General features: G+C 39.1%; 1 protein-coding gene across 1 annotated transcript in view; it reads right to left on the minus strand.

Moving 5' to 3' along the window:
• The window catches only part of LOC123520497 (protein SMG8-like), a 30,767-nt gene extending 12,876 nt beyond the window's left edge, over positions 1-17,891 (minus strand). The window contains 14 exon segments of the mRNA XM_045282799.1: positions 3,886-4,088; positions 4,501-4,709; positions 5,014-5,154; positions 5,560-5,652; positions 6,351-6,451; positions 9,464-9,649; positions 10,035-10,204; positions 10,443-10,562; positions 10,894-11,070; positions 11,620-11,771; positions 12,222-12,344; positions 14,390-14,549; positions 17,522-17,589; positions 17,810-17,891. Of these exon segments, the coding sequence (XP_045138734.1) occupies positions 3,886-4,088; positions 4,501-4,709; positions 5,014-5,154; positions 5,560-5,652; positions 6,351-6,451; positions 9,464-9,649; positions 10,035-10,204; positions 10,443-10,562; positions 10,894-11,070; positions 11,620-11,771; positions 12,222-12,344; positions 14,390-14,549; positions 17,522-17,589; positions 17,810-17,869 (1,963 nt within the window). The 5' untranslated portion in view covers positions 17,870-17,891.
• Positions 17,892-20,742: the final 2,851 nt, after the last annotated feature.

Below are 20,742 nucleotides of genomic sequence, written 5' to 3' on the forward strand. Positions count from 1 at the left end.
GAGAGAGAGGTTGAATAAGAAGCCTTAAAACACTTTGCCATTTGTCGAGTGGTTTAAAGTTACCTATATGTCACCATGATAAGGTTCTAGGTGGTTAAAAGATGAGTTTCGGGGTGATATGGGATAATATGGGTACCACTATAAATATAATTGCCTGGCCACTAATGGGCGGAAGCTGAACAGCTATACACTCTTCAAGTGTGCCTACAGGCTATAGGCTAAAAAAAAAAAAAAAACACACACACACACACACACACACACACACACACACACACACACACACACACACACACACACACGCACGCACGCACAAGTTAAGAGAGATAGAAGGTTGTAAAGAGGTGTTTGTGAGAAAGAATAGAAATGAGGAAGAGAGGAGAAGATATAAGGAATTGTTGGAAGAGGCGAGAAGGAAAAATGATGAGTGGTCTGAGGAGGAAAGAGAAAAGTTTTTTTGGAGAGTTATAGGAGAGAGAGTCAGAAAGTGGTATGTGGAAAGAAGGAATGCGGAGAAAACCCTAGAGGGAGCAGTGGGTGGACCGTAATGTATACTAATATAGATGGGATACTGTCAAGTAGATTGGAATTGCAAGACTATATGATGGTGGAGAAGCCTGATATAGTGTGTTTGACTGAGACAAAATTGCATGAGAAAACAAAGGTAAATTTGGATAATAAATATAATATATGGAGAAAGGATAGAGAGAGTAAAGGTGGAGGAAGAGTTATGATTATGACGAAGAAAGAAAGAAATGTGGATGAGGTTTGGTATGGGAAGAACAACGCAGAAGTGATACGCATAAGGATAAAAAGTGATGGAAAAGAATTAATAATCATGGTGACCTATGTACCTCCTAAAACAAATTCTTGGACATTAAGGGAATACGACAATATGATCAAGGATACTTTACAGAGTTTGGAAAGTGTATTATCTGGAAAAAGAAAGGTGATACTAGTAGGAGATTTTAATTGTAAGGAGGTGGATTGGGAAAATATAGTGAGTGGTGTTGGAGAGGAAGCATGGGGAAAGAGATTTCTTAATCTAATGATGGAAAATATGATGAAACAGAGGGTGAAAGAAAATACTAGATATAGAGGAGATGATGAACCGGCTAGACTGGATTTGGTGTTAACAAGAGAAGTGTACTATGTGGAGATATACAATACAAATGTCCTTTGGGAAAGAGTGATCATGTGGTTATGGAAATGCAGATAGCAACAACACAGCGAAAGAGAGACGAGACATACAGGAGTGGTAGACTGAATTATAGAAAGATGGACACAGAAAGTTTGAAAAATTATTTCAGAAAATTAGATTGGGAGGAGATGTTACAAATCAGAGAAGTGCAAAAAAAAAAATGAGATTTTTATGAAATATTATAAAGAAGGAGTTATGAAATTTGTACCAAAGTATAAACCGAGAGAGGAAGGAAGAAAGGATTGGTTTAATGCAACTTGCGTTAAGGCTAAGGAAAAGAGAGATGTGGCTTGGAAAAGATGGAAAAGAGCAGGAATATACTAAATAAGGAGAATTATAGAGTGGCGAGAAATGAGTATGTGAGGGTAAGGAGGAGGAAGAAAGAAAATTTGAAAAGATATTGTAGACAAGAGTAAGGAACATCCAAAATTGTTTTACAGGTTCATAAATGGTAAACTTAAAAGAGAGAGTCCATTGAAAGATTAAAAGGAGAGCAAGGGATAGTAGATGACCCTAAGAATATAGCGGAATTGCTAAATAATAGGTTTCAGCAAGTATTTACTAAAGAAACAATGTTTGTAAAGCCTCAGAATGTACAAGGAAATGTGCACATGGATGACATTAAGATACCTAAAAGGAGTTATATAAAATGTTGGAGGAACTTAAAGATGATAAAGCGATGGGACCAGATGAAGTTTCAGGAAAATTATTGAAGGAGTGTAGAGAAGAATTGATTGATCCATTATATGATATTATAAGGTGCTCATTAGAAACAGGGAAGTACCAGTAGAGTGGAAAAGAGCTGAAGTGGTGCCCATTTATAAGGGAGGCAGTAAGGAAGAGCCTCTTAACTATAGACCTGTGTCTCTAACAAGTGTGGTCGGTAAGATTTGTGAGAGGGTGATAAAGAAATATTGGATACGGTTCCTGGAGGATCATAAGTTATTATCAATTTGGCTTTAGGAAAGGGAGGTCATGTGTAACAAATCTACTGACCTTTTATTCAAGAGTGGTTGACAAAATACAAGAGAGAGAGAGATGGATGGACTGTGTATATTTGGATTTAAAAAAAGCTTTTGACAAGGTACCTCACATGAGACTGTTATGGAAATTAGAGATTTATGGAGGACTGAAAGGAAAAGTGTTAAAGTGGATGGAAAACTACTTGAGATGGAGGGAGATGAGAACGGTAATAAGGGATGCAAAGTCGGACTGGTTGGTGGTGGAGAGTGGAGTCCCACAAGGTTCAGTGCTGGCACCAATACTTTTCCTTGTATATATTAATGACATGCCAGAGGGAGTAAACAGTTATATTAATTTGTTTGCGGATGATGCGAAGTTGTGTAGGTGTGTGAAGAGTGAAGAAGATTGTGAAATTTTACAGGCAGACCTGGATAAGATTTGGGAGTGGAGCAAGAGGTGGCAAATGGAATTTAATCTGAGCAAAAGTCATGTGATGGAGATGGGAAGAGTGGAAGACGGCCAAGAGGGTCATATAAGATGGGTGAAGAAGTAGTGTTGAAAAAGGTGGAAAAGGAAAAGGATTTGGGAGTGATAATACAAGACCATGGGCAGTTTGAGGCTCATATTGATAAGATGTTTGGAGAAACGTATAATTTGATAAAAATATTGGATTAGCCTTCCATTATATGGATAAAGATATGATGAAGAAATTAATTAGTACGGTAATTAGACCAAGATTGGAATATGCTGGAGTGGTTTGGTCCCCTTATAAAAAGAAGCATATAAGGAAGTTGGAGAGATTGCAGAGAATGGCAACAAAAATGGTTCCGGAATTGGCAGAAATGACCTATGAGGAGAGATTAAAAGAAATGAATTTGCTTACCTTGGAACAAAGAAGAGAAAGAGGAGATTTAATACAGGTTTATAAACTGTTGAACGGACTGGATGAAGTGGATAATGAGCAAATGATGTTGAGAGAGGAAAACTTAAATAGAACTACAAGATCGCATAGTAAAAAGATAGCCAAGGAATATGCTTGAAGGATGTGAAGAAATATAGTTTCCCACAAAGATGTGTGGAGGTGTGGAATGGTTTGAGTGAGGAGGTGGTGTCAGCGAGGAGTGTGCATAGTTTTAAAGGAAAGTTGGATGTGTGTAGATATGGAGATGGGGCCATACGAGTATGATACCCAGGCCCTGTAAAATTACAACTAGGTGAATACACACACACACACACACACACACACACACACACACACACACACACACACACATCGCATAGTAAAAAGCTGAGAAAGGGAAGATGTCTGAGAGATATTAAAAAATATAGTTTCCCGCAGAGATGTATTGAGACGTGGAACAGTTTAGATGAAGAAGTAGTGTCTGCAACGAGTGTGCACACTTTTAAAGTAAGATTGGATAAGTGTAGATATGGAGACGGGGCCACACGAGCATAAAGCCCAGGCCCTGTAAAACTACAACTAGGTAAATACACACACACACACACACACACACACACACACACACACACACACACACACACACACACACACACACACCAAAACACTACAAATACATCCAAAATACTCAAAACACACCAAAACATCCTATACACATATCAAAACACTTAAAACACACCTAAAAACACTCAAAAATACACCCGAAACACATCCAAATATACTCAAAATACACTCAAATACACTCGAAACACATCCAAACACTCACCCCTTGCATTAGACACGCTTGGCTTAAAGGTAGGGAAGGAAATTGAATCCAAACGGGAACAGCAAGTATCTGCAAGATGGCTGTAGAAAACGTGATTAGCCTCGTGCGTGGAAAATGGGTCATCTCGTTGACCTTGCCGACGTCCACAGTTGCAGAAGCTGATGTAGGTGACCCCTGAGTTGTGTGGTAAGGTTGGCATTCCCCTGAGAGAGAGAGAGAGAGAGAGAGAGAGAGAGAGAGAGAGAGAGAGAGAGAGAGAGAGAGAGAGAGAGAGAGAGAGAGAGAGAGAGAGAGAGAGAGAGAGAGAGAAAAGAGAGAGAGAGAGAGAGAGAGAGAGAGAGAGAGAGAGAGAGAGAGAGAGAGAGAGAGAGAGAGAGAGAGAGAGAGAGAGAGAGAGAGAGAGAGAGAGAGAGAGAGAGAGAGAATAACATGATTAAAAAATTAGGTGATAAAAAAAAAAAAGGAAAAAGAGCATGCATACATACACACACCCCAAAAAAAAAAAAAATAATAACTTCACTTCTCAAAACACCAAAAAAAAAAAAACTATCTTACTTCTCTAAAAAAAAAAGCAGAAAATACATGACACACCCAAACATACTCCAAAACACTCACCTCTCTCCCCCCCCACCACCACCAGCAGGCTCTTCCCCCTCCACAGAGTGCCTCGGGTGATGGCAGGTGTTGCCAGTGAGGGACAACACTTCACACCCCATACGACCATCAAGCCACACCCGCTGACACGCCTCCTCCAGCTGGGCCACGTAATTGTCATACATTGGCCCGCGTGCTTGGCCACTTAAGATTGTCAGTGCTAGATCAAGCTGTAGGAGTTAGACAAGATTAGGTTATAATGAAAATAGTTGCTGTCTTTCTTTTATGGATTTCACCCCAAAATCACCAAGTTGGTAATCTTATCAGAACCATTCTTAGTACCATTAGCACACTTTTTATATGAAGCGCTACACAGAGAAAGTGAGTTACGCACCACAAAAAGAGAATCATGATTTTTCACTTAAATTTAGATAAATTTTGATTAATTGACTTAAATGATTTGACTCAAACCAAACAAAAACACATCCAAACACACTGTAATACCAGCAATACACCATAACACCTCCAACACACCTTCTCCTGGTGGTGCATCTGTGTGTAGTGTGGGGGCAGACCATCCTTGTATGCAGAGAGAGCGATAGGGAGAATCTTGGCACACCGACTGGCGGAGAATCGAACCTCTGTCTCGACGAGGTTCTGTAGACTCGTTAGAACCTGTTTGATGTAAGAAAGAGAGAGAGAGAGAGTGAGAGAGATGGGTTGTAATGAAATGAAGGAGATGGAAGAAGAGGAGGAGAAAAATGAAAAAGAGGTTTGAGAAAGAGAGGAGGACAAATAGAAAAAAGGAAAAGCAGAAATTTGAGATTTGAGAAAGGAGGAGGAAACAATTTGAGAGAGAGAGAGAGAGAGAGAGAGAGAGAGAGAGAGAGAGAGAGAGAGAGAGAGAGAGAGAGAGAGAGAGAGAGAGAGAGAGAGAGAGAGAGAGAGAGAGAGAGAGAGAGAGAGAGAGAGAGAGAGAGAGAGAGAGAGAGAGAGAGAGAGAGAGAGAGAGAGAGAGAGAGAGAGAGAGAGAGAGAGAGAGATACACAACCAACCACTACGACCACCACTACCACTGACCTGCTTTGCTTTGTTGTCTTTCTCTTGTGGATCACAAACGTAGAAATTGTAAATTCGATTAACCGCTTCAAACCAAACACTTGCTCTCGGAACCTGGAATATATTAGATTAGATAAGGTTATGCTACATCCAAACAAGAGAGAGAGAGAGAGAGAGAGAGAGAGAGAGAGAGAGAGAGAGAGAGAGAGAGAGAGAGAGAGAGAGAGAGAGAGAGAGAGAGAGAGAGAGAGAGAGAGAGAGAGAGAGAGAGAGAGAGAGAGAGAGAATTTGTTACAAGAGAAATATGGAATAAATGACATGACTGAAATGTTTCTATATTACCTACTGTATTTTGCTTCACACACCAGTTACACCATTTTTGTTGGTACTGCTACACTCAGTAGTGGTGTCGGAACATGGACATACTCATTAAACTTTCATGGAAGTGGTAATAAATGTTGAATTCAAAACACCATTGCAAAATAATTATGACACATTTAACTCAATGTCACTATATGGCACTGGAGAAGTGTGAATGCTGAACTAATCTATGACACTTTGTGCATAAAATTCTGTCAAATGCAATGGTGTAAGCAGATCCTACAAAACCTCAAAATAAATCAATCACACAGCTTTCCTGATAACATCTTTCATCTCAATTTTCTACTTCCATAGCAAAACAGCCTGGATAAACAAAACTAAAGATGATACAACTGGAACACATACACCAACTTATGAAACAAATGCAGGCACATATGCACACACCCTTCCCGTACACACATACCGGAGCACACGCACACACATGAACTTACCATGAAGAAACTGGGCCCTGAATGTCTGCCTACGTTGTCATCAAAACCCTTGCCGAGAGCTTGGTCAATGTGTTGCTGAAGAAATATCGTGAATCTGTGTTCTGGGGATGGAGAGAGAGAGAGAGAGAGAGAGAGAGAGAGAGAGAGAGAGAGAGAGAGAGAGAGAGAGAGAGAGAGAGAGAGAGAATGGTGTTAGATTTGATGGGATGTGGTACTACTGGTAAAGTGAAGCTCTCTCTCTCTCTCTCTCTCTCTCTCTCTCAAAAATATACATACAATGGAAACTCAATACTCGAACTTTAATTAGTTCCAAATGGCTGTCGAAGTATTAAAAGTTCAACTATTGATGCCTATCAATCAGGTAATTGGTTCTAATCTTAGTAAAACTTTAAATTTATAAAAATTTCAATGTACAGGCAAGCCCCGTTTAACGAAGGTTCACACAACGAAATTTCGCTACAACAAAGGTTTCGTTTTACTACCATCTGCTCGTTTAACAAACACCAAACTCGCTTTAACCAAGTTTTATCTAGGTAATTTTTTCCAAATTTGAAAGCCCCACCGTATCATGCAAGCTGACAGACTTTTGAATACATCAGGAGCTACTGGTACTAAAGTCTGCCTCAGGAGAAATCCTGAGACACCTGTAAAATAAAGATTAAGATCAAGCCTCTCGTGGACAACACAGGCGCTGCCGATACAAAGGCCTGACTCAAAAGAAATTCTGCGTCACCTGTACCATCAAGATCAAGATCACGCGCACCACTCACTCCCCAGTCAAAACATAACAGCGTCACCAGCAGCTCATTTTCCCTAGTTCAACTTACCACCAAAACGCCCTGCAATATGGCCTAACATTCCTAAGAAGACCAGGAAGTGTCTTACTCTCGAAGTGAAGTTGGGTATTATTCAGACAAGAGAGAGGCCAGAAAACTAATAACATTGCTTGCCACCATCTTGACTCCATCTATTGTCTACTATTTTCAAGTCAGCAGACTCTATTAAGAAGGCTGGTGAGACCGCATCTTCCTTGAAAGCTAAAAGAACCACCTGAACTCATGACTCTACAATGGATAAAATGGAAAGCCTTGTGGAAATGTGGCACATAAGTTTTGTATGCGGTACCATGATGCACACTTTGTTTACATTCCACAGGTTGCCGGTTAGTGTATTTCCCGTTTCACTCTCCCTCCCTCCATAAAGTTAAGTTCATCAACATTATAAAGTTACGTACATACATACATTAGTGTACATTATAATGACTTAAATTACACTACCTAAATGTTTAACTTCATGATTTTTACTTTCATTAAACCTTTTACTGTACTATGATGCACTCTCACTTTGCTGACTCTCAACGGAAATTCAAATCAGGGCTTAAACTTGTTATAATCTGTTCGCTTAACGAAGTTTCGCTTAATGAAGTGTTTTTTAGGAACGTAACCCCTTCGTTAAGCGGGGGTTGCCTGTATTTTTTTTTTTACATTTTTACTTTACACTTGTACATACCGTAAGTGAAGGCTGGTGATGAATAACTTAGAAGAGGAGGGGAGAAGGGAGGTTGCCGGAGAATGAGTCACCTTCCATGAATAGGTCTTTGCAACTTTTCTCCTGGTGTGATTCCTGTTAATCCACTAATGGAATGATGTGGCTCACTAACACTTTCACCACATTACAGGCAACCCCCGCTTAACGAACGTTCACACGATGAAATTTTACTACAACAAACGTTTCCTTTTACTACCATCTGCTCGTATAATGAACACCAAACTGGCTTTAACGAAATTTTATCCAAGTAATTTTTTTCCAAGTTTGAAAGCCCGCCGTATCACACAAGCTGACAGACTTTTGAAATACACCAGCGTCTCTTGTGGACAAAATGCGCACCACTCACTCCCCTAGTTCAAAACAATAACAGCATCAGCAGCAGTTCGTCTTCCCTCGCCCAACATGCCACCAAAATGCCCTGCAATGTTACCTAGTGTTGCTAAGAAGACCAGGAAGTCTCTTACTCTCGAAGTGAGTAAGAGACATGAGAGGCGAGAAAACTAATAGCATTGCTCGCCACCATGGCTTGACTCCATCTACTGTCTCTACTATTTTCAAGTCAGCAGACTATTAAAAAGGCTGGTGAGACCGTATCTTCCTTGCAAGCTAAAAGAACCACCTGAACTCGTGACTCTGCAATGGATAAAATGGAAAGCCATGTGGAAATGTGGTACATAAGTTTTGTATGCGGTACAATGATGCGCCTTTAGTTTACATTCCACAGGTTGCCAGCTAGCGTCTTTCCCGCTCCACTCTCCCTCCCTTCATAAATTTAAGAACATCAACATTATAAAGTTAAATTAAACTACTTAAATGTTTAACTTCATAATTTTTACATTCATCAAACCTTTTACTGTACGTAATATGATGCACTCTCACTTTGTTTACTCTCAATGGAAATTCAAGTCAGGGGTCAAACCCTGTTATAATTGGTTCGCTTAACGTAAATTCACGCAACGAACGTTTTTTTAGGAACGTAACCAGTTCGTTAAGCAGGGGTTGCCTTTACTTATTTTCATCACTAATAAGCCTCTTTGGTGCCATCATTAACTTTTTAGATGAAAAACTACCAACAATGCAGAAGAATGTTGCTTTTCTCAAGACTGCGGCAGGACTCAGAATGCACACCAGCACCCGATATACCGGTATTACCGGTTTTACCAGTAATACGGTATCACAATGGTACAGTGGCGGCTGCGTGAAGGCCGTTTGATTACCAGATATATTCACAACTAATAAGCCTTTGGTGTTAATGTAAGTGTATAAATGAAAAAACTATAGATAGAATGCAGGAGAATGTTATTCTGATGACCACGGCAGCACAAGTCACTAGTCACAACTGGCGGAGGGGGGAAGGGGGATGCCAGGGAGCCATTGTCTACAGCCATGTGTGTGGACGTTTGACTATCAGGTATTTTTTCAAGTATTAAATCAAACTTTTGCATTCAAGTATTGAAAAGTTTGAGTATTTAGACATTTGAGTATTGAGTCTCCACTGTATATGCATATATCAAATACTCTCTCTCTACTCTCTCTCTCTCTCTCTCTCTCTCTCTCTCTCTCACCCAAGTTCCTCTTCCTCTCAGTTGCCACAGCAGACAAAATAGAGGAGCTGAGGGTGGTAGCAGCGGCAGTGGTACTGGTGGTGGTGTCCGAGGGGGTGTGAGGACCTCCTTGCCTTCCCCCAACCCCTTTCTCATTCCTTCCAGCCCCTCCTACTGTGAGATGGGAGAGATCACCTGCTAATATGTCTGACAGAGAGAGAGAGAGAGAGAGAGAGAGAGAGAGAGAGAGAGAGAGAGAGAGAGAGAGAGAGAGAGAGAGAGAGAGAGAGAGAAATAATATCTTTCATTAACATCATAATTAAAATTATTTACTATTATTATGATCATTATTATTATTATTGATCATTATGAGTGAAAAAAATTATATATATATAGTTTTATAATATTTTGCCATTACCTATCTGCCCATCTGTCTGTCTGTCTATCTATCTATCCCCAATTATCATTATCATCATGAATGAAAGGAAAATTATATATATTAAGAGTTTTATAATACAGTATCTAGATCATTATCTATGTCTTTCTATCTATCTGTCTGTGTAACAAAACCTAACCTAACCTAATTTCTCACCAGTCACTGAGGTAGAAGAGGCAGAGGAGGAGGAGGGGGATGATGAGGATGCCCCGCACAGTTGGAGGAGGGTGGAAGAGATGAGAGGTGCAGCGGCCATGTTTTCCTGTCCTTCCTCCATAATATAAACATACGCTTGGTTGTTTGGGAGTGCAAAGAGAGAGTTGGCACTGTGGAATAGAGAGAGAGAGAGAGAGAGAGAGAGAGAGAGAGAGAGAGAGAGAGAGAGAGAGAGAGAGAGAGAGAGAGAGAGAGAGAGAGAGAGAGAGAGAGAGAGAGAGAGAGAGAGAGAGAGTCTAAAGTTATAACAAATAAACAAACAAACAAAGCACACACACACAAATGAATGTAAACAAACACACATAACCCTAACCTAACCTAACTTCATTTGAACTGACCTGATCTTACCTTATATTAGTGATGACCCGACTTTTCCTTAGCAATCTGTATATTTGGTCTTCCAACGCTAGTTCCAGGTTCCGAATGGGGCTGGAAGGATTTGACCCGCGTCCCCCTACCCCCCGGACCCTGTAAAGAGAGAGAGAGAGAGAGAGAGAGAGAGAGAGAGAGAGAGAGAGAGAGAGAGAGAGAGAGAGAGAGAGAGAGAGAGAGAGAGAGAGAGAGAGAGAGAGAGAGAGAGAGAGAGAGAGAGAGAGAGAGAGAGAGAGAGAGAGAGAGAGAGAGAGAGAGAGAGAGAGAGAGAGAGAGAGAGAGAGATTAACAGACGTATACACAATCTTTCAAAAACATAAAAAAAAAAAAAAAAATAAAAAATAAAAATAAAAATAAAAATAATAATAATAAATAAATAAAACCCTCCTACACCCCTCTAAATTCCACCTCATTAAGGCTCCAGTACCTGTGTGATGCCCCATCCTGGCCTCCCACCCCGCCTCCCTTGATCTGTGGGGGCAGAAGGCGAGAGGAGAAGAGAAAAAGTACTCTTGGTGCACATAAACGACCAAACGATATCCAGTCCTTGCTTATTCCAGGCACAGATCGTAGGATTTCTGAGATGTGGCTGTGTGCTTTGGACCTGTAGGAGGATGGGTGGATGGGTGAGTGACTGGGTGGGTTGATGATTGAGAAATACAAAAGGGGGGGGTGTTATATTTTGTAACTCATGGTATCTTCACTACTTTCCACAGGCTCTGTAAGTTGTGCAAGTTTTTAAGGGCATTTTCATGATTTTGTTGACAGATTAACAACGTTTCTACATTACTGAAAGGAGAAATATTCTTTTAAAAGGCTGTAGTTGAAATTATTGGAGATTTTGAAAGTGTTTCAAAGGTTACAGTGACAAATTACCAAGGTTTTTGCAATATTAACAAGAGAAACACTCTTTTAAAATGCTCTAGTTGAAGTAACTCAGATTTCCCCCTAAAGATGTTTCTATAGTTTTAGTGACAGATTAACAAGATTATCATATTATTAACAAGAGAAACCCTTTTTAAGAGGTTCTAGTTCTTAAAAGTGTTTCTAGGGTTCTAGTGGCAGATTAACAATAATCCCACATCATATTACACTTTAAATGGAACACATCCACAAACACACTCAAAACATCCCTTGATCTGCACCCACAAACCTGATAGCATCCAAGGTGCGGAAGAGGTGTATGTAGGTGATGTCAAACGTGTGGGAGGGGTGACACAGCAGCAGGAGATGTGACACGGAAAATAAGACCAGTAGACTCTTAGCAAATGACAGTTTCAGAGAGGACCATGCCATTAAAAAGCCCTGTAAGAGGATAAGACAGATGAGAGAGTGTCTTAGAGTGTATAAGAAGTGGTTTTTTAGTATTTTCTGTGTTCTAAAGGTTTAAAGGGGATACACACACATTGCAATTCCTGAAATGTACTTCAATATTTCAAAATATAAAATCACCTTAAAACATTTCCATATGCACCAAAAGTATCAAAATTTCAGAAAAACCAAGGGAAGAGATCTCAAATCACAGCTGAAAATTTGCAGTTACATAGAAAAAATATATAGGACACTTAAAAAGACATAAAACAATTTTCTCCTCCACTTACCCTAAAAAAAAGAAAATAATAAAGGAAACAAAACATCAAGAAAGAAAATAAAAGCAATAAAAAACCCTTAGACAACATAATTAGCTGCCCAAACACAACCATTAAGAGAAAAAAAGGCACCCCAATTACTGCTTACCTATCCTTTATGACTGACCTTCTCCTGTAGCAGTGTCTTCATCTTCTCCAACGAGCTGACCAACGTGGCGGTGTCATAGGCAGCCGTCAGATGGAGGTAAATTGTGCGACGTGACATGTCGTAATACCCGTCCACACCTGTCTGGGGTTAGCTTAGGTTATTTTAGGTTTTGGGTAGTCTGTGTGTGTGTTTTGAGTTGTTTTGCTGTGTTTAGGTTAGGTAGTTTTTTTTTTCTGTGCATTTTGTTGTTTTAGAATATTTTTGGTGCCCAGATGTTTTTTGGGTGTTTTTTTCTGTGCTTGGTTAGAATAGCTTAGTTTAGTTTTATTTAGCTTAGTTTAGTTTTATTTTATTAAGTTGAATTTGCTGTGTTTACTTTGGTTCTGTTTGTTTTCTCTTATTTAATCTAGTATGGTTTGATTTCTCTCTCAAATTAAGATTTGGAGGCTAGTGTACAAATTGAGACTACATGGGATAGGGGGTAGGTTAGTTGATTGGATTAGTGAATGGCTTTCTGATAGGAAACAGAGAGTAGTATTAAATGGGGCAATGTCTGAGTGGAAGGAAGTGATTAGTGGGGTACCCCAAGGATCAGTGCTAGGACCTCTTCTTTTCTTGGTGTACATTAACGATTTAGATATAGGAATTAATAGCAAAGTATCAAAGTTTGCAGATGATACTAAGATAGCATGTGCAGTACAGAGTGAAAAGGACAATTACAGAATACAACGAGACCTGGACAGGCTGATAGCATGGGCAGACAGGTGGCAGATGGAGTTTAATTCTAAAAAGTGTCAGGTTATGCATTTAGGTAAAGACAACACAAACTTTAACTATGAGATGGAGGGATGTTGGCTAGAGGCAGTAGAGGAAGGAAAGGATTTAGGAGTAGTGATAGACAGGACTATGAAATTTTCAAAGCAATGTTTAGAAGCAAGAAATAGGGCAAATAGGATCCTGGGTTTTATAAATAGAAATGTTAGTTATAAAAGTAAGGAAGTGGTGCGTAGCTTATATAATTCCTATGTTAGGCCCCATTTAGAGTATTGCATACAGGCCTGGTCACCCCACTATAGGCAGGATATCAACATGTTAGAAGCAGTTCAGAGAAGAGCAACTAGGATGATACCAGCATTAAAGCGCCTGGAGTATAGAGATAGATTAAAGGAATTAAACATGTTTTCATTTGAGAGGAGATGTATAAGAGGGATATGATAGAGTTATTTAAAATGTTCTCAGATACAAACTACATAGATGTGAGATCTTTCTTTACCTTAGAGGAGGGAAGTAGGACTAGAAATCATGGCAGGAAGATTAGAAAGCAAGGCTGCAGGTTAGATATAAGAAAATATTTCTTTAGTCATAGGGTGGTAGACTTCTGGAATGCATTGCCAGAGACGGTTGTAAATAGCACTAGTTTGACAATGTTTAAAAACAGATTAGATAAGCACTTAAATTTATTAGATTTATAATTATGTATAGCGCTGCATGATAGTTTTTATAAGAAATTTACTATAGTTAAACAAGACATGATCCCCATGTATGGGGATCACAGATTGTAGAGGAATTCGCTGCAGGACTTAGCCCTGTTAATGGGCCAAATATTTAGAATTAGTATATAATGTATTGTGTACTTGTAAGTGTATCTTTAAGTACTGATGACGAGGTCGCTGTGCGACTGATACAGGATAACCTAGATGGGCCCTGGTGGCCCTTTGTTATCCTATTATTTATGTTATGTTATGTTATGTTAAAATGGCTAAAATGCTTTCTTCTTATTCTCCCTAATTAACCTAGTTTGTTCCTCTTCATCTATCTAAGTTACTGCCCCTGCTTTCCTTTTCATTTATAGATCAACCAGCAATACACACCTCATAATTTGTCTTACAATAACAAACCCCCCAAAAAAAATAATAATAAAAACACTTAAAAATATAAAAGCATTAACTCAAAAAAATAAAGCACACCAAAACCCAAAAAATACACCACAATATACTTTATACAACAAAACACACCCAGAACACCAGATCATGTCTAAACACACCAAATATCCCAGAAAAAACATGACACACTCATCCCAAAATTACTCAAACATACCAACACACACCTAAAAACACTAGTTATGACAAATAAAAACACCCAAACATACCCAATATGCCTAAAATAAAACATATCCAATCACTTACCAACACACTCTGGTCAATATCAATGGGTGTAGTGAGGTCACGAGAGAAGATTTGCTGACCCACCATTGCCTCGACAGCTCCCGCTTTGCAGCCTCCAGCATCCAGCCCACTGCGGCCAAACACTGCCACCACCGCCACCCTCTGCCTTCCAGCCCCATCTCTAACACACACACACACAGAGAGAGAGAGAGAGAGAGAGAGAGAGAGAGAGAGAGAGAGAGAGAGAGAGAGAGAGAGAGAGAGAGAGAGAGAGAGAGAGAGAGAGTTAAGGTTCCATACATCAAGACAGTAGACATCTCAATTACATTTAAAAGGTCTGGTTCTGTGGTTCTCAATCTTTTTACTACCACACCTCTCTAGGAATATGTCTTTCCCTCCACACCCTGCTAGGATTTATGAATACAATGTCCTTCTAGATTTTAAAGAAAGGACAATACCTTTTGAATTTTTCATAAACTTGTTATTACTTAACCATGTTTTCATTAAGACAATGACAAATATAGAGAAATTCCTGCTTTTTCCCAAGGGCTGGCACTCCCTTGGAAATCAAGGATGGCGTGCCCTTCAGGTTAAGAACCATTTGCTCCAGTTGAAATTATTGGGGTTTTTAAGGGTTCTTACCTGGATCACCTCTTTCTATGAGCCATGCTTGGATAAACTGAAGTACTGGTTATAAAAACTAACAAGAGAAAGATCTCTGCCAAATTGTAAAGCCATGCATTTCTCTGAGTAAAGATTAAAATTTTTTCACATTCTCTTCCTGAGGAAGTTGTTTCAGCCCCTTTTTTGCCATCTTTTAAGTATAGGCTGAGTGAATTCTTGGATGATATTCTTTTTGAGTATTTCTAGCTGTTTGGATTGTGAAGTTACTTTGCATCCTAATTAGCCATGTGACTTTAATGTTTGTCAATTCTTTTACCTATATCTGGATGGGAGATGCAAATGATATTGATGAGAGACAAAATATTCATCATTGTTAAACCAGGTTTCACTTATGCCAATAACATCCAGACCTATTTCTGAAATATGGTCTTTAACAAAATTAGGTTTATGAAGATAATTTACATTAATTACCATTGCTTATACTCAAATTGCTAAAAGATGTAGAGGGTGTTTATATGATGCTGGTGACAGAGTAACAACATTTCTACATTCCACAACCTCTGGTTCAAGTGACATGGATTATTTAAAGTTTTTTTATTTCTTTTATTGATCTAGTGGCAGATCAACAACATTCTTACATTCCAAACGTTCCAGTTGATGTAATGTGGGTTTATAAGGGACCTTTAATGGTTCTAGTGATAGGCTAACAAGATTTACACATTCCAAAAACTCTAGTTGAAGTGAAGTGAGTTTTAGGAGTTTTACAGTTCTAATAATTTATTTATTTATTTATTTTTGTTTATTTATTTATTTATTCTTTTTTTTTTTTGTTATGACCTATAGCACCTGTAAGCATAGCTACATTTTTTTTTTATACCATGTGGGCTTTTCGCCGAAATTTATGGGCTAAAGGGGATACTTTTTGGGGTACCTCCTATCTCAAAGCCCATCCGCTTGGAAACCGTTGCCCCGAGTGAAGAAGCCTAAGCTACACTCAGACCGTGGACAGGATTCAAACCATATGCTTGGAGACCCCTCGGACCCCAAAGCAAGCATGGTTCCACTGTACCACGGCGGCCCTACTTATACTTGAAGAGTATATGTAGGAAGCGTTGTTAAGCTTACCCATTAGTAGCACAAGCAATTTTATTTATGGTAGTACCCATATTAGGACCCATATCACCACCCAAGAGCATCTTTGGTGTAACCACCTAGAATCTGGGTATTATGGTGACATGTAGGTAACTTTAAACCACTCGACAAATGACACAGCTTCAAAGCAGTATGTGGTTGGATTCGAACCTATGTGTGGACATCTGCCCGATCCCACACTCACTACCTAATCCACTACGCCACCGTCTCCCTATAGATTAACAAAGTTTCTACATTACTAATGAAAAAAACAAGTAAATATTTAGAAAAGCATCAGTTTGACATTAAATAGTAAGGAATGTACCAATTGTTTTGACGTCTAGAACATGAAATGTACTCCTAACTGTCAGAAAAATTCCCTAGATCTCAGACAAAAATCCTATGCATATATAACCATTGATGCATTCTAACTAAACCCAACCTTTAACTAAGTAAACCTAACCTAACAACGCGGGAATTTTCATGTTCTACGCAAAGCATTAGCACTAAAACTAAATGCGTAATTTACAAAGGAAATTGTATAGAAGAAACATGTCTAAAAAAGATATCTATTTTTCAATGGCATACTCTTTTTTTTGTTAATGAGACTGATGCGACTCATGTAATACTGAAAAAACTCTTAACCTCTTCAGTACTAGAACACATTTTTTACTTTGAGTTTTGGGTATGATTACAGGATTTTATTTAGATTAAGAAGAGTCTATAGATGTCAGAAGATTAATGGCCAGTGTTCACTATTATAATCCCGGCACTTCCGAAGAGAAAGGATCCCGCCACTAAGCCATCACCTGGCACAGTTTGTGGGATACCAGCGGCCCAGCAATCAGACCTTAGCCAGATATACAATGTTGTCAATGAAGCAAAAGATCTCTCTCAACCAAACTAACTTTAGCCTAATGTAACAAAACCTACCTAACTAATGTAACCTAATTGAGGCAACATGCACCACTGATACGTCTTCCTAAGAACCCTTCTGACCAATAGCGTGATAATGTTATGTTAGCTAGGTTAGTCTTAGGTTTGGTTAGGTTAATTAAGAGCAAGAGAAAAGGGTGGAGGGAGTTCTATCACTTGATTGGCAACAGTGTATATCTGGCTAGGTCTGGCGACTGCTGGCATTCTACTAACCACGTCAGCTGACGGTCCAGTGATGGGATCTCTTCTCTTCGATAGTGCCCTAATTCCCACGTTATTTTCTACAGATGTACAATATCACCAAATAGTAAGCAGAATAAATCTGAAAACACGTCCTGGTATTGAAGGAGTTAAGAACCATCATTGAGAGAGAGAGAGAGAGAGAGAGAGAGAGAGAGAGAGAGAGAGAGAGAGAGAGAGAGAGAGACCAAACTTATCCAACCTTCGTCAATAATTACTTACTGTGGCATCCATTTTGTAGGTAAGGTGAAGTGGCCCTGTTGAGACGATATTTTGTAGTTAAGCTCCATCTGAGAGAGAGAGAGAGAGAGAGAGAGAGAGAGAGAGAGAATCAGCTTCCGTTCCTTAAAGTTTTTCTTTACTTCTCAACAACTATAGCAGTCATATCCCACAGCATACATGAATATAGTACTAAATCTCCATGCTCATATCATACTCTGGTGACACACATATGACTAGTATATACTGAAATGTTGTAAAAAAAAAAAAAACGCGAAAATGTTCAATTACTTTCGTCAAGTGATCATTTCGTTGTTGTTGTGACGAGCCGCTGCCCGCCACCCAAAACATCAATTTATCGAGATTATCTATACTCCCTCAAAATACAATACTAACGTAAGTTTGGAATATTTTCAAACTTTAAAAACACACTGGTGCAAAATACAGTTTTTAATTATCAGAAGATGTCTACATTTTTCTATATAATGTTGCGAAGGTGTATTGCAGCAGCCTCCCAGATATGTACGTGTGCCTGTGTGAGTGTGGAGCAGCGTCATAAGAAAGTACATATGGGTAGTACATATGAGTACATATGTGCAGACTTTAGCTAGAGGGTGAACGAGGTGTTGGTTGCTCATGTTTATGAAACTGTCACACCTTAATGGAAGGGACGCTGAGCTAGGCCTCCATGACGGAGATGTGACCCCGGAGGTCACGGGGAGATAAGAGTGTGTATTCACCTAGTTGTAATTTTTTACAGGGCCTGGGTATCATACTCGTGTGGCCCCGTCTCCATATCTACACACATCCAACTTTCCTTTAAAACTATGCACACTCCACGCTGACACCACCTACTCACTCAAACCATACCACACCTCCACACATCTTTGTGGGAAACTATATTTCTTCACATCCTTCAAGCATATTCCTTTGGCTATCTTTTTACTATGCGATCTTGTAGTTCTATTTAAGTTTTCCTCTCTCAACATCATTTGCTCATTATCCACTTCATCTAAACTGCTCAACAGTTTATAAACCTGTATCAAATCTCCTCTTTCTCTTTTTTGTTCCAAGGTAAGCAAATTCATTTCTTTTAATCTCTCCTCATAGGTCATTTCTGCCAATTCCGGAACCATTTTTGTTGCCATTCTCTGCAATCTCTCCAACTTTCTTATATGCTTCTTTTTATAAGGGGACCAAACCACTCCAGCATATTCCAATCTTGGTCTAATTACCGTACTAATTAATTTCTTCATCATATCTTTATCCATATAATGGAAGGCTAATCCAATATTTTTATCAAATTATACGTTTCTCCAAACATCTTATCAATATGAGCCTCAAACTGCCCATGGTCTTGTATTATCACTCCCAAATCCTTTTCCTTTTCCACCTTTTTCAACACTACTTCTTCACCCATCTTATATGACCCTCTTGGGCGTCTTCCACTTTTCCCCATCTCCATCACATGACTTTTGCTCAGATTAAATTCCATTTGCCACCTCTTGCTCCACTCCCAAATCTTATCCAGATCTGCCTGTAAAATTTCACAATCTTCTTCACTCTTCACACACCTACACAACTTCGCATCATCCGCAAACAAATTAATATAACTGTTTACTCCCTCTGGCATTAATATATACAAGGAAAAGTATTGGTGCCAGCACTGAGCCTTGTGGGACTCCACTCTCCACCACCAACCAGTCCGACTTTGCATCCCTTATTACCGTTCTCATCTCCCTCCATCTCAAGTAGTTTTCCATCCACTTTAACACTTCCTTTCAGTCCTCCATAAATCTCTAATTTCCATAACAGTCTCATGTGAGGTACCGTGTCAAAAGCTTTCTTTAAATCCAAATATACACAGTCCATCCATCCCTGTCTCTCTTGTATTTTGTCAACCACTCTTGAATAAAAGCTCAGTAGATTTGTTACACATGACCTCCCTTTCCTGAAGCCAAATTGATGATCCGATAATAACTTATGATCCTCCAGGAACCGTATCCAATATTTCTTTATCACCCTCTCACAAATCTTACCGACCACACTTGTTAGAGACACAGGTCTATAGTTAAGAGGCTCTTCCTTACTGCCTCCCTTATAAATGGGCACCACTTCAGCTCTCTTCCACTCTACTGGTACTTCCCTGTTTCTAATGAACACCTTATAATATCATATAATGGATCAATCAATTCTTCTCTACACTCCTTCAATAATTTTCCTGAAACTTCATCTGGTCCCATCGCTTTATCATCTTTAAGTTCCTCCAACATTTTATATAACTCCTTTTAGGTATCTTAATGTCATCCATGTGCACATTTCCTTGTACATTCTGAGGCTTTACAAACATTGTTTCTTTAGTAAATACTTGCTGAAACCTATTATTTAGCAATTCCGCTATATTCTTAGGGTCATCTACTATCCCTTGCTCTCCTTTTAATCTTTCAATGGACTCTCTCTTTTAAGTTTACCATTTATGAACCTGTAAAACAATTTTGGATGTTCCTTACTCTTGTCTACAATATCTTTTCAAATTTTCTTTCTTCCTCCCTCCTTACCCTCACATACTCATTTCTCGCCACTCTATAATTCTCCTTATTTAGTATATTCCTGCTCTTTTCCATCTTTTCCAAGCCACATCTCTCTTTTCCTTAGCCTTAACACAAGTTGCATTAAACCAATCCTTTCTTCCTTCCTCTCTCGGTTTATACTTTGGTACAAATTTCATAACTCCTTCTTTATAATATTTCATAAAAATCTCATATTTCTTTTGCACTTCTCTGATTTGTAACATCTCCTCCCAATCTAATTTTCTGAAATAATTTTTCAAACTTTCTGTGTCCATCTTTCTATAATTCAATCTACCACTCCTGTATGTCTCGTCCTTCCTTCGCTGTGTTGTTGCTATCTGCATTTCCATAACCACATGATCACTCTTTCCCAAAGGACACTTGTATTGTATATCTCCACATAGGTACACTTCTCTTGTTAACACCAAATCCAGTCTAGCCGGTTCATCATCTCCTCTATATCTAGTATTTTCCTTCACCCTCTGTTCCATCATATTTTCCATCATTAGATTAAGAAATCTCTCTCCCATGCTTCCTCTCCAACACCACTTACTAGATTTTCCCAATCCACCTCCTTACAATTAAAATCTCCTACTAGTATCACCTTTCTTTTTCCAGATAATACACTTTCCAAACTCTGTAAAGTATCCTTGA

The sequence above is a fragment of the Portunus trituberculatus genome, chromosome 47 (assembly GCF_017591435.1).
Source record: "Portunus trituberculatus isolate SZX2019 chromosome 47, ASM1759143v1, whole genome shotgun sequence".
In the NCBI taxonomy this organism is placed as follows: Eukaryota; Metazoa; Arthropoda; class Malacostraca; order Decapoda; family Portunidae; genus Portunus; species Portunus trituberculatus.